Genomic DNA, 12,459 nt, shown 5'->3' with positions numbered 1-12,459 from the left:
TGATGCCAATACCGGTCAACATGTCACTCGCTCGCCGGATAGTCCGGCTCCCAGCCGGAAGTCCAGGAGTTTTGGTACTGGCGACACCCCTGTGTAGTGGTGTAGTGAAGCGCTGGAAGTGCTAGCAAAAAGTAGGCAGAGGTGTCTACTGCCCCTACCACACTGATGGGTGGTGGTCCAGTCACTGGGGTAAATAATTTGTTGGTTTAGTCTCAGGGTCAAAGTTTGTGGCGACATGGCAGGAGGAACGGTGCCACCTAAAAGGAGAGGAGCGGAACAATGCAAGTTTCTAAAAGTATTTCCTGGGAAGTCCTCAATGACTAAACCAAGGAGCAAACTTGGGGCAAGTAGGGACATCTGATATCGGAAGCACCGCATAGAGATACTGTATATTCGCCCAGACACGGCTGTCCCCATCCCGCCCTGTGTTCTTTATAACGCTGGTGGAAACTCCAGTGGTCCCGACAGACGACCTGTCTTTTAGGAGTGGACGGGGGCTAAATAAAGTGCTCCCTGGGTGCATTCCTGCCATTTTTTGGACTCTTTAGCAGACAATAGTCCATACTGTTATTTACTAACATGGCTATTTACTGCATGGAGAAGCTGGCCCAGATTGTAAATATGTTTGTGTCCCCCAGGAGATGGCTCGTGGAGGCGAGGAGACAAGCACGACGTTGAGGCAAAGCAAGCGTACTCATCCCTGCAAACAGTCACCCTACTCAGGACAGTAAAACCCGAGTTTGAGAAGTTTTCCATCGAGGTGAAAAGTTCTGTTCAAAAGCTGGGACTGACCGAAGACGATTACGTAAGTAGCTGATGGCCGGCCTCAGCTGTCTGTAAACAACCTCATAATTTAATCAAAGGTGGCAAAATGCTCGGCTCGGCCCTGCCGGCCACAAGAGACGCGCTAACTTAGAAGGATTTATTTTTTTTATTTTATTTAAAAAAAAAAAAAAAAAATATACATGTAATAAAAAAAACAAAAAAATATGTTCCATAAAATAAGGGCTGCGTTGGATTGCTTGGAATTTTGAGATGAAGCAGAGCTGGGTCTGTCACTTGGAATGGCTGAAAACTTCGCTACAATGTATCAGTGCATTCAAAGTGTATCAGTACGATTCACGTTCAATGCACTGATACATTGTAGCAAATAACAGCAATTTCTGCTTTTTTTTTTTTTTTTTTTTTTTGGTTTCCTGCTGCTGTCAGATTGCAAAGCAAGAAACCTGCTGTCAGATTCCTTTTAAAGGGGTTGTCCAAGATTGCAAAAAAGTTTCGTACATACAAAGACGGGGATCTCGGAGGACATCTCCTTTTGAGCTTCACTTACATAAAGTTAGGAAACTCCTTCGTGTCAGTTTCTGCTATGCCTAAAGCAGTTTTTTTTTTGTTTTGTAAAGGAAATTTCCAGCTTTGTGCAGATTTCTTTCACAACTTATAGGTCTTGTCCCTACTGGGCTCGACTAAAGAAACACAACCCAAAACTATACTCGCCCCCTGGACCAGCGCAACTCTTCCATTCCTTGGTGATCTCAGATCTCATGGCAGTGTTTTGTCTTGCAAGCGCTGCAGCCCATCAGTGCAGCCTCTACAGTTCCATCAGACGTAACCATGTCGTGAGATCTTTGGAGAACGGCGTTGGTCTGGGAGGTGAGAATGTTGTGAAAATGCTCTGCGACCCATACAGAGGTCATTGTGCAGGGTGGTAGGAGGTGAGCTGTGACATCACCAGTTGTGAGGGGTGGAGACTGTTATCTACTGTATATATAGAGGTGTTTTCAGTCATTGTACAGGAGGAGGAGGTGACCTGTGACATCACCTATTGTGAATGGTGGATCCTGTGTTATCTACTGTATATAGAGGTGTTAACAGCCATTGTACAGGAGGGGGAGAAGGTTAACTGTGACACCTATTCTGAATGGTGATTCCTTTGTTATCAGTCATTGTACAGTAGGAGGAGGAGAGCTGTGATATCACTTATTGTGAATGGTGGATCCTGTATTATTCAGCCTTATAATAGAGTGGGTACCTGACATCTTCTAGCTCATCCAATTCATGAAGTAATCCATGTTATGGTGCAGTACGGAGGTAACATATAGCAGCACATGTAATATGGAGCCATAGGGAATCGGAGGATCTAACATTGCCACCCTTATAGTACCCACCAGGGTTTCCTTTCTTTACCCTGGGTAAAGATCAGTATGTTAGCCTAACCCTGAGTCTAACTATCCTGGCCATGTTAGAATGGTTATTAGTTCACCCCTGGCGTTTCCCTTACAGGTTGGCAATCGCCATTAATGCCACACACTGTTCATAAACTTCAGGGACTGAAACGACTTTTGGAAATTATACATTTTAGGAAAATGTCCATCAAAAGAGGGTTGAGGTTTTCGATCTTGTCTATCCAACCACTGTGACATCTGGTTCCTTACAAGACATTAGTTTGTGGTTTCTAACATTTTTCCTCTCTCAATTCTGACTTTTGTTTTTCTTCTTGAGAATGAAAGAACATTCAGATAAAAAGATGTTCATGGAAATCCTGCGCCTCCCGATAACGCGGCCTATCACGCGCCATTGTAGGGCCTCAAAATAGACAATTTGTCCCTGACTTTTCTATGGAAAGAATGCTATCTAGCTTTGCGAATCGTTGTATTGAAAGACAAACATGGGCCCGAGTCCAGTGTAATCTAGTTTGAAAGAAAAATATTTGCTCCATCGAAAAAAACCCATAAAAAATGTAAGTGGTTTGACTTTGCACAGAGTTTATTAGGCACAATTTGCATTTCTCATCAGAAAGTAAGCAGCAGGGGTAAGAGACCTATTTATATTCCCCTCAAAACTCATAAATATCTGACGTCTTCTTCCCAAACAGCCTAAAAAGGGCCATTTTATGTAGGGAAAGGGCTATGACAACCCTGCTGACCATCACCTGGAGAACACTGGGAGGTCCATGGTGGCTTTTCTGTTGACTCTCTGTATATCCGAGACAATCCTTTGCTTATCTCGACCATCAAGTGTCCATGTAAACATGACCTTCACAACATTCGTAAGCACGAGAACGTAATAAAAAGTTAATTATAATTTCCTGCTCATTTTTATTTGTAAATCTGGCTCCAATTTGGCTTGATTTGTAAATGTTTGAAGCTGTTTACGGCCTAAAGCCGCTACAAAAATAGCAAAAAATGTCATTAGAATTGTGTAATACCGAGGCCTGTTGAGGTTGCCTACCAGCCACGCAAAATTTCTGTGTAGGGGACCACCAATTGATTCCATATAGTGGTAGGAGGAAGTTCTATGTGCAGTACAGGCTCTCTCTATATATATATATATATATATATATATATATATATATATATATATATATATATATAAAATACAAGACCTTTTGCGAAAATCTGAAAGCCACGAACAAATAGAACAAAAGGTATGTGAAAAAGGATGTTGTGGTATAATCAGGGTATGTGTAACAGTGTGTTTTGAGGACTTATCCGTAGGATGGGCCGTCAGCACTGTTCAGCTTTTTTACGGTATTAAGGTAGGAGTCTCTGAGATATGATTGCCAAAAATCAAATATTGATGGTCTATTATTTGAAAAGATCATCCAATATTCCAATCCTGGAGAACCTCTTTAATGATGATGATATTTTGAAAGTTTACGGGGTTTTTTTTTTTACATCTCTTGATAAAGACTGGATATTGGGCAGAGGCAGAGCTCAGATCTCCTTGTAGAGACTGGTCATTGGGCAGAGCCATAAGTTTAATTTCCTTTAGGACACTGGCGTTTGGGTAGACATATAATTGGGATCTCCTGGAGGATCATGAGGTAGAGGTTAAATCTTGTGGAGAACACTGTTCATTGGGCAGTAGAAGAGTTTGGATCTCATCGAGGAGTCAGGTTATAGGGCAGAGGTAGAACATGAATCTCCTAGAATAGATTCTTGATTGATGTAAGGCAGAGGTTGGACATCCATTGCTCATTGGACAGAGGCAGGAACTTGCTCTTCTTGCTTGGAGAAGACTGGCCATAGATCAGAGGCAGAACTTGGATCTCCTAGAAGAGGCTTGTCATTGGGTAAAGGCATGAGCTTGGATCTGCTGGAGACTGACCATTGGGTAGAGCGAGAACTTGGATCTCCTGGACGAGATAGATTCTTGATTGATGTAAGGCAGAGGTTGGACATCCATTGCTCATTGGACAGAGGCAGGAACTTGCTCTTCTTGCTTGGAGAAGACTGGCCATAGATCAGAGGCAGAACTTGGATCTCCTAGAAGAGGCTTGTCATTGGGTAAAGGCATGAGCTTGGATCTGCTGGAGACTGACCATTGGGTAGAGCGAGAACTTGGATCTCCTGGACGAGATAGATTCTTGATTGATGTAAGGCAGAGGTTGGACATCCATTGCTCATTGGACAGAGGCAGGAACTTGCTCTTCTTGCTTGGAGAAGACTGGCCATAGATCAGAGGCAGAACTTGGATCTCCTAGAAGAGGCTTGTCATTGGGTAAAGGCATGAGCTTGGATCTGCTGGAGACTGACCATTGGGTAGAGCGAGAACTTGGATCTCCTGGACGAGATAGATCCTTTGCACACTGACCAATCAGTGAGCTTGGTTCTCATGGAGGAGACTGGCTATTGGGCAGAGGCAGAGCTTGGATTTCCTGATAGGAATTGGTTAGTGAGCAGAGGAAGAAACTGGTCAATGAGATTGGTCATTGGGCAGAGGCAGAGCTTGGATCTCCTGACCAAGGCTGGTTAGTGAGCAGAGGTCAATGAGCTTGGTTCTCCTGGAAGAGATTGGTCTTTGGGCAAAAGCAGATATTGGATCTCCTGACCAAGACTGGTTCTTCTGGGGAAGATTGGTTATTGGGTAGTGGTAGAACTTGTATCTTTTCACTGTTCATTTTGTAAAGCCAAAGCTTTGAATAACCTTGAAGACGTTGGTTGTTAAGATCTTAAGTTCTTCAGCACAACTGCAATATGCTAAATATAAGAATTTTGAGAGATGTTTGTCCCACTTGAACACTCAGACACATGTTTACATGACTTCTTATAGCTATGTCATGAGTACAATATCCCTTTTTTGTAGATTGAATTATATTGCATGTGTACAGTCAGTGGATTTGACCATCAAAAGCTGAGGACACCTTGTAGATGGTAGATGGTGGCCAGGTCTAAACGTCCATCCTGACAAGACACAATCTGTAATCTGAGTTGGTCTTGTATCTCCTATGGCAGTTGGCAAGAGGACTAACAATTCTAACTAGACCATAACCCATATTGGACTGTGGCTGATGGCCTTAATGTAGAAGATGTCTAGTTTGCAGGGTTTGGCAAGTGTGCCGGCCCCATTTCTTCATGCCAGAAGTGTCTGAATTACATACACGCAGATTGTCAGCTATACACTACAGGTCCATATATAATCTGATATTGTCTATTTAATGTCAGCACCACGGACAGTGGCTATAATGTAGTGTTTTATCCCTGCACCAAGGCTTAAGCCAAACTGCCGGCAACATGTGAAACTGCCGTACATGTCTGTCACGGGTGTGCCTACCAGGGTAGCAGGCTCAGCAGCCCGACGGGTAAGGGAGGACATTTCAGCTGGGAATATGGTGCAGTTAATGATATACTATATGTAAGTTGGATTGGAAAATTGGATTTGGACCCAAGTTTTACCCCATGGTTTCCTGCGGCTTGTATTATCATTCTCTGTGACATTAGATATTACATTATTCCTGTGCTGAAACATCCCCATATTATTCCTGTACTGAGCATTCTACATGCCTGATACCTGTATGTGACATGTTTTCTCCCTGTGCCTTTTTTGTGAGCCATTCCTGAGCTGTGACATCACTATGTGCATTATCCATATACTGTGACATTACTATATGCTTTGTCTCTGCACTGTGACATCACTATGTGCATTATCTCTCTGCTGTGATTGTGACATGACTATGTACATAATCCATATACTGTGACATCACTTTGCATAGTAATTTTGTGACATCACTTTGCATAGTAATCATGTGTCACTGTGCCTTAAATCTGTACTGTGACATCAGTATGCATATTTTCCATGTACTAAGACATAACTGTGAGCACTAGCCTTGTTCTGTGATAACAATGTGTTTGTTTATTATCACTGTACTGTGACATCACTGTGTGTTATCCCTGTACTGTGACATTACTGTGTGTATTATTCCTTTACTGTGACATCACTGTGTATTATCCCTGTACCGTGACATCACTGTGTGTATTATCCCTGTACTGTGACATTACTGTGTATTATCCTTGTACTGTGACATTACTGTGTATTATCCCTGTACTGTGACATCGCTGTGTGTATTATCCCTGTACTGTGACATCGCTGTGTATTATCCCTGTACCGTGACATCACTGTGTGTATTATCCCTGTACTGTGACATCACTGTGTGTATTATCCCTGTACTGTGACATCACTGTGTGTATTATCCCTGTACTGTGACATTACTGTGTATTATCCTTGTACTGTGACATCGCTGCGTGTATTATCCCTGTACTGTGACATCACTGTGTGTTATCCCTGTACCGGGACATCGCCGCGTGTGTTATCCCTGTACCGTGACATCGCCGCGTGTGCTATCCCTGTACCGGGACATCGCCGCGTGTGCTATCCCTGTACCGGGACATCGCCGCGTGTGTTATCCCTGTACCGTGACATCGCCGCGTGTGCTATCCCTGTACCGGGACATCGCCGCGTGTGCTATCCCTGTACCGGGACATCGCCGCGTGTGTTATCCCTGTACCGGGACATCGCCGCGTGTGTTATCCCTGTACCGTGACATCGCCGCGTGTGCTATCCCTGTACCGGGACATCGCCGCGTGTGCTATCCCTGTACCGGGACATCGCCGCGTGTGTTATCCCTGTACCGTGACATCGCCGCGTGTGCTATCCCTGTACCGGGACATCGCCGCGTGTGTTATCCCTGTACCGTGACATCGCCGCGTGTGCTATCCCTGTACCGGGACATCGCCGCGTGTGCTATCCCTGTACCGGGACATCGCCGCGTGTGCTATCCCTGTACCGGGACATCGCCGCGTGTGTTATCCCTGTACCGTGACATCGCCGCGTGTGCTATCCCTGTACCGTGACATCGCCGCGTGTGCTATCCCTGTACCGGGACATCGCCGCGTGTGCTATCCCTGTACCGGGACATCGCCGCGTGTGCTATCCCTGTACCGGGACATCGCCGCGTGTGCTATCCCTGTACCGGGACATCGCCGCGTGTGCTATCCCTGTACCGGGACATCGCCGCTTTTGTTATCCCTGTACCGGGACATTGTAATTTGCCAGAGAAGATGATGATGGCTAGTCGTCAGCACTGAGAAAGGCTTGTAGACTCCAGTGGCACGGCTTGTGGGCTCACATGGCTTCTACTGGGTGTCGGAGGGGTGGCTACAAGACACTGAGCCTTGTCCAGAGTATTTAGATACAGGCACGGGTCTGTGAACTGAAATTTTGCTCAAGATGAAGGAAAACCAGGTTACGTCTCCTCAGTTAGCCGCGACGTTGTGCTGCCTGCCAATGATGGCGCTGCTGGTTCTCCCCTTGTGTTGGCGGCTCTGCGGTTACTTAATGTGAATTACTATGATCAAGATGTTAGATGTTGAGAAAATGCTTCTGACATTGTCCTATGTGATCAGATGAAAGTGCAACAAAACATGAAGGGAAAATACAAAACAGATTATTGTCCCTTTCAATTGTGGTTTGCACGCATGTTATGTGTCAGAAATGCTTTAAGTTACACAATCCAGACTCTGCGAGGCCCGTCCAGGCATTGTATGCTAAAAATGGGACCGCAGCAGAGAATACGGGGGCAAGGAACACAAAAAGGCATGTGTCCCCTACAGGCATCCTAATGATAAAGCTAGGGGTCATAGGGGCCACCAGAACATTCGGTAAGGATCCTCGATGCCCTGACACTAGGGCTTCAGGTCCAAGTCCAGGATTTAGCTTCATGGTGACTCCTTTTAAAGGGTTATTCACCTGGTCCTTGGTGGTTGGACAGATCCTAAAAACATTAGAGAGAAGCAATGAGTGGCATGGGACTGCTGGAAAAAGTTTGAACGCTGCACTCGGCGTTTAGAAGCGTTTTGCAATTTTACCCATTTACGAAAATGAGACAACTCCTTTATAATTATCTCAGCTTGGGGTTAGTGTAAAATGTAGGTCAGGTCAAGGTCGGATACACATTCACATATACATATTGTCGCATTATATTAGGGTTTTACATAGGACTGCGTCTAAGCATGTAGACATTCCCTTTCGCCACTCTAAGCCTCGTGCGCGATATTTAATGAGACGTTCCAGCAGATTCCACATGTAGTTGTCCTCAAAAGTCCTTTTCTCCTAGGAATACAGCGAACATAGGAGGCGTACGACGAGCCCTGAAATGTTGCATCAGGCGGCACAAGGAGCACAACGTTGAGCTTTGGCCTCCAAACAACATTCCTTTATGTGAAATAATTCCAGATAGCGTGCTAAATCTCCCAGTGTTTCACCAGTAAACTCTACATTCAGCCGCTTTCTATAAAATAATTCCCGACACTTCCTTCATAGAGATTTTCTTCAGCACAGATTGAACTCGGGTTTCGGGCTCCTTAATGCCACCTCTGTTCCCGGTAGGACGAGAATTCCTTAAATGCTGTTTTCATTTCTTGATCAGTATTCTGGAATGGAATCGTTCTCGGTCCTGGTTACTAGTCACCAAGGCCCATATTGTCCCTAATTAACCCTATTCAACTTACAAAACATGGACGCCATACCTCCTGGTACCTCCATTAACATAAGAATTCAAAGACATGTAGCAATGTAAGGTTTTAAGGGGCGCTCCATTTTGGACAACTTCTTTTTTGTTGGAAATGTTTCCCCCAACAATAAGTTGATGACATGGTGGTATATCTATATAGACCTCTATGTACATACACTATATGGAGAAAACACTTGGGACCCAAACACATTACACCTCCAGGGGCTTTTCTCACCTCCCATTCTCCATCCATAGGCATTAATATGGGGTCAGCCTTCTGCAAATATAACAACTTCCAATCTACAAGATTTTGGTGGCGTCTTGGGGATTTTTGCCCCTTTATCAAGAAGAGCATTTGTGAGGTCAAACCCTGATGTTGGGGGGGGCCGGGCTCACAATCTCCATTATTGGTGTTGGATGGGGCTCTGTGCGGCCGCTCTTGTTCTTTCCTCCTTGTCTGTATGGACTTTGCACGCTGGGCACAGTCATAGGGAAAAGGCTTGTCCCCAAACTGTTCTCACGCAAAGCTGAAGCTAATTGTGCACCATGTCTTGTGCTCAAGATTAAGATTTCTCTTCACTTGAACGAAGGGCCTGAGGCCGCCCCCTGACAACAGCCCATAGCATTATCCTCCTCCACCATCTGTACAGCGGGCACAATGCAGTCAGGGGGTAACGTCCTCCTAGAATCACCAAACCCAGACTCCTTCATCAGACCAGATAGAGAAGTGCGATCCGCCACTGCACAGAACATGTATCCTCCAGAGTCCAGTTGTGACGGCTCTAGACTACTCCATCTGACTCGCAGCATTGTGCTTGGTCATGTATGGCTGCATGCAGCTGCTCGGCCATGAGGCTCCCGGCAGGGGGTGCAGTGTTTGTGCTGATGTTATACCAGAGGAGGTCTGGACTCTTCAGTTATGGGGTTAGCAAAGTGGTGGTGACACTTCTGCTTTCTGCTCCTCAGCACTCGGCCCCCCTCTCTGTAATGTTATGGGGTCTCCACTTCGTGGCTTCTTCCATTTCTCAATAATATTTCTCGCAGATGATGGGGTGAGATTCAGGAGGAAGAAATGTCATGGAAGGAATTGTTACACCGGTGACTTGCTGGATGTTTTACACAAGGACGCAAGGGGCCGGATATTATACTCAGAGGGGAAATGGGGCCTGATGTTATACACCGGGGCAGGTGGCAATGGGGCTGGAAGTTATACTATAGTGGCAGTGGTGCCGGATGATTTGATATACTCCAGGGGGCAGTGGGGCTGAATTTTATACACTGGAGTCCAAGGGGGCAGGATGTTGTATACTAGGCGTGAGGGGCTGGGGGTCAATGGGACTGGAAGTTATACTTCTGGGGCAATGGTGCTGAATGTTATACTTTGGGGGCAATGGGGCCAGATGTAATACACCAGGGGTAATGTGGCCGGATGTTATGCTTCGGGGGCAATGGGGCTGGATGTAATACACCAGGGGCAGTGTGGCCGGATGTTATACTCCTGGGGCAATGAGGCCTGATTTTATACACCGGGGGCAGTGGGGTCGGATGATATCCGGCCCAATTGCCCCCTGCAGTATGTTATACACCAGGGGCAATGGTGACAGATGTAATACATCGGGGAAGTGGGGTCGGATGTAATACACCAGGGGCAATGGTGCAGGATATTATACTCCGGGGGCAATATGGCTGGATGTTATACACCAGGGGCAATGTGGCCGGATGTTATTCTCAGGGGGAAATGAGGCTGAATGATAAATTTGAATTCAGTGTTTAAGACGTGTATTAATGCTTTATGTATACAGTGCACAGTGTGTGTGAATGGTATTGGCCGCTTTTCTTGTGACTTGTGATGCACTTTTATTACGGTTTGTTAGTTTTTGTTTCTTTGGCCGTTACTACTCCTCTTTGGGAGCTCGTTTTTAGCACCGAGCTCTTACCTCACTTCGAGTCGCCGGCATTAATCAGATTCGTTTACAGCTTCATTGCGTCTCACTTAAACAGACCCACCCCATAGACCAAAGTTTATTTAACGTGTTTTCATTCTGCACGTCCAACTCCATTAAATCCCGCTCTGTGTCATCCCAGCGAGCTCCATTCCTCGGATCGCATGCCTGAAATGCAGGATGCCGGGAATGAATTAAAACGGCCACCAGGGATCGCCAGAGAAACCACAAAAACCAAACGAAATGAGAAGCATAATAACGCCTTCATCTGTCGGAATTTCTGACAAGTAAAACAAAAAAAGAGGTTTATTCTTGCGAGAGGTGGATGCGCCGTTTTGTGTACGCCACATGATGACCCCAGGTCGAAAAACGAATGAAACAAAGTAATTAGGCGAAGCGCAAAAGTAGCATAAACCTTTATTATGTGAGGTTAGCAAAGCAAACCGCAGGACATACAGCCAGTTTGCCTTAGGTTTAGTGGTATGTGATGCACTTCCAGTCACTGCTTTCTTATTCATTGGCTTCTGTGTAAATGTGGAGAGAAGGCTCTTAAAGGGACACTAAAAGGCAAAAAATTATTCATGCAACTTTTTCATGGTTTCCGTATTTTTGATTCTTTTTTGCATTTTATTGCAATCCAAAAGGTGACAATACTTGTCCACAAATAAAAAAAACTTGTCTACATGTGTCCTAGAAAGCAGCCATTTTGTCTCTGATTTCATTAAATGCAATGTCCAAGTAGTGGACAACCCCTTTAAGGAGGAAAGAGGGGTAGAACTGATTTGAGTTAGATGATACTTTGCAGAATAACTTAAAAGGTGCTATTACTCATCTGGTGCGGTGGATCCTTGAAGTCTTTGGTCCGGATGAGCAGTTGTTGTGCAGCGCGGACAAAAGATGTTGGTGCAGCAGGAAGATCCAGACTGAACAGCAGAAGCGATAGCGGCAGAACATCAAAAAGGAGGCGCAAAGGAAATAATGGGATTCAATGAAGCAGAATTAAGTTTAGACAGTGATCTAGGAGAAATGAGCTTGCCACAAAGTCTGATTCAGAGCTGGCAGTGGCACAGCAGAGCTGATACAGTGATAGCAGAGCTAAGTTTGTCACAGAGTCTAGTGTAGAGATGGCAGTAGAGTTTACTCACTGGTATCATAGCTATGTTTGTCACAGATTCCACTGGCAGCGGTATGGTAAAGTTGACTCAGTGATGTAGCAGAACTGAGTTTGTCACAGAGTCCAATATAGAGCTGGCAGCGGTATAGCAAAGTTAACTCATTGACATAGCAGAGCTGACTTTGTCACAGAGTCCAGTATAGCTGAGTTGGGTTTATCAAAGGTTTTTGTGATGTACAACTGGCTAGCAGTATAGCAGATCTGGCTTTGTCATGAAGTCGTAGATCAGACGCTGTCCATGGTAGCGGCATGGCTGTCACAATCTGAATACTCAGATGGTGAACCACTACCTGAGCTGGCCTAAATGACCTGGAGGCAAGATGATGGCTATCATCACAACCTAATGTGTCCAGGACCAACCAGAAAGAGCCAACGGCAGGAGGAGGGAGGAGGAGGACACGGCGCCTAGATCCAGGAGAGGCAAGTAATAAAAGGGATAGTCCATGCATGCAGTCTCTGGCAATAAGCAGATTATAATATCTCACTGATGAATCATATTTCATTTAGGAAAGAATCTAGTGTCAGATTATTTCCTTACAGCACCTCTACGTAGG

At 45.3% G+C, this 12,459-nt stretch overlaps 1 protein-coding gene across 3 annotated transcripts in view; it reads left to right on the top strand.

Moving 5' to 3' along the window:
• The window catches only part of NPR3 (natriuretic peptide receptor 3), an 80,157-nt gene that overhangs the window by 33,620 nt on the left and 34,078 nt on the right, over window positions 1-12,459 (top strand). For 2 of the 3 annotated variants that reach the window (XM_073543896.1, XM_073543895.1), the window contains exon 3: window positions 639-805. In XM_073543896.1, coding sequence (XP_073399997.1) covers window positions 639-805 — 167 coding nt within the window. The remainder of the gene's footprint in view (window positions 1-638; window positions 806-12,459) is intronic. The other variant, XM_073543897.1, reaches the window with a different exon arrangement.

Source organism: Dendrobates tinctorius, unplaced genomic scaffold, assembly GCF_039654945.1.
Source record: "Dendrobates tinctorius isolate UK_male_01 unplaced genomic scaffold, ASM3965494v1 ptg000135l, whole genome shotgun sequence".
Taxonomy (NCBI): domain Eukaryota; kingdom Metazoa; phylum Chordata; class Amphibia; order Anura; family Dendrobatidae; genus Dendrobates; species Dendrobates tinctorius.
Note: the sequence above shows the minus strand (reverse complement) of the source record. Positions and strands in the feature narration are given on the sequence as shown.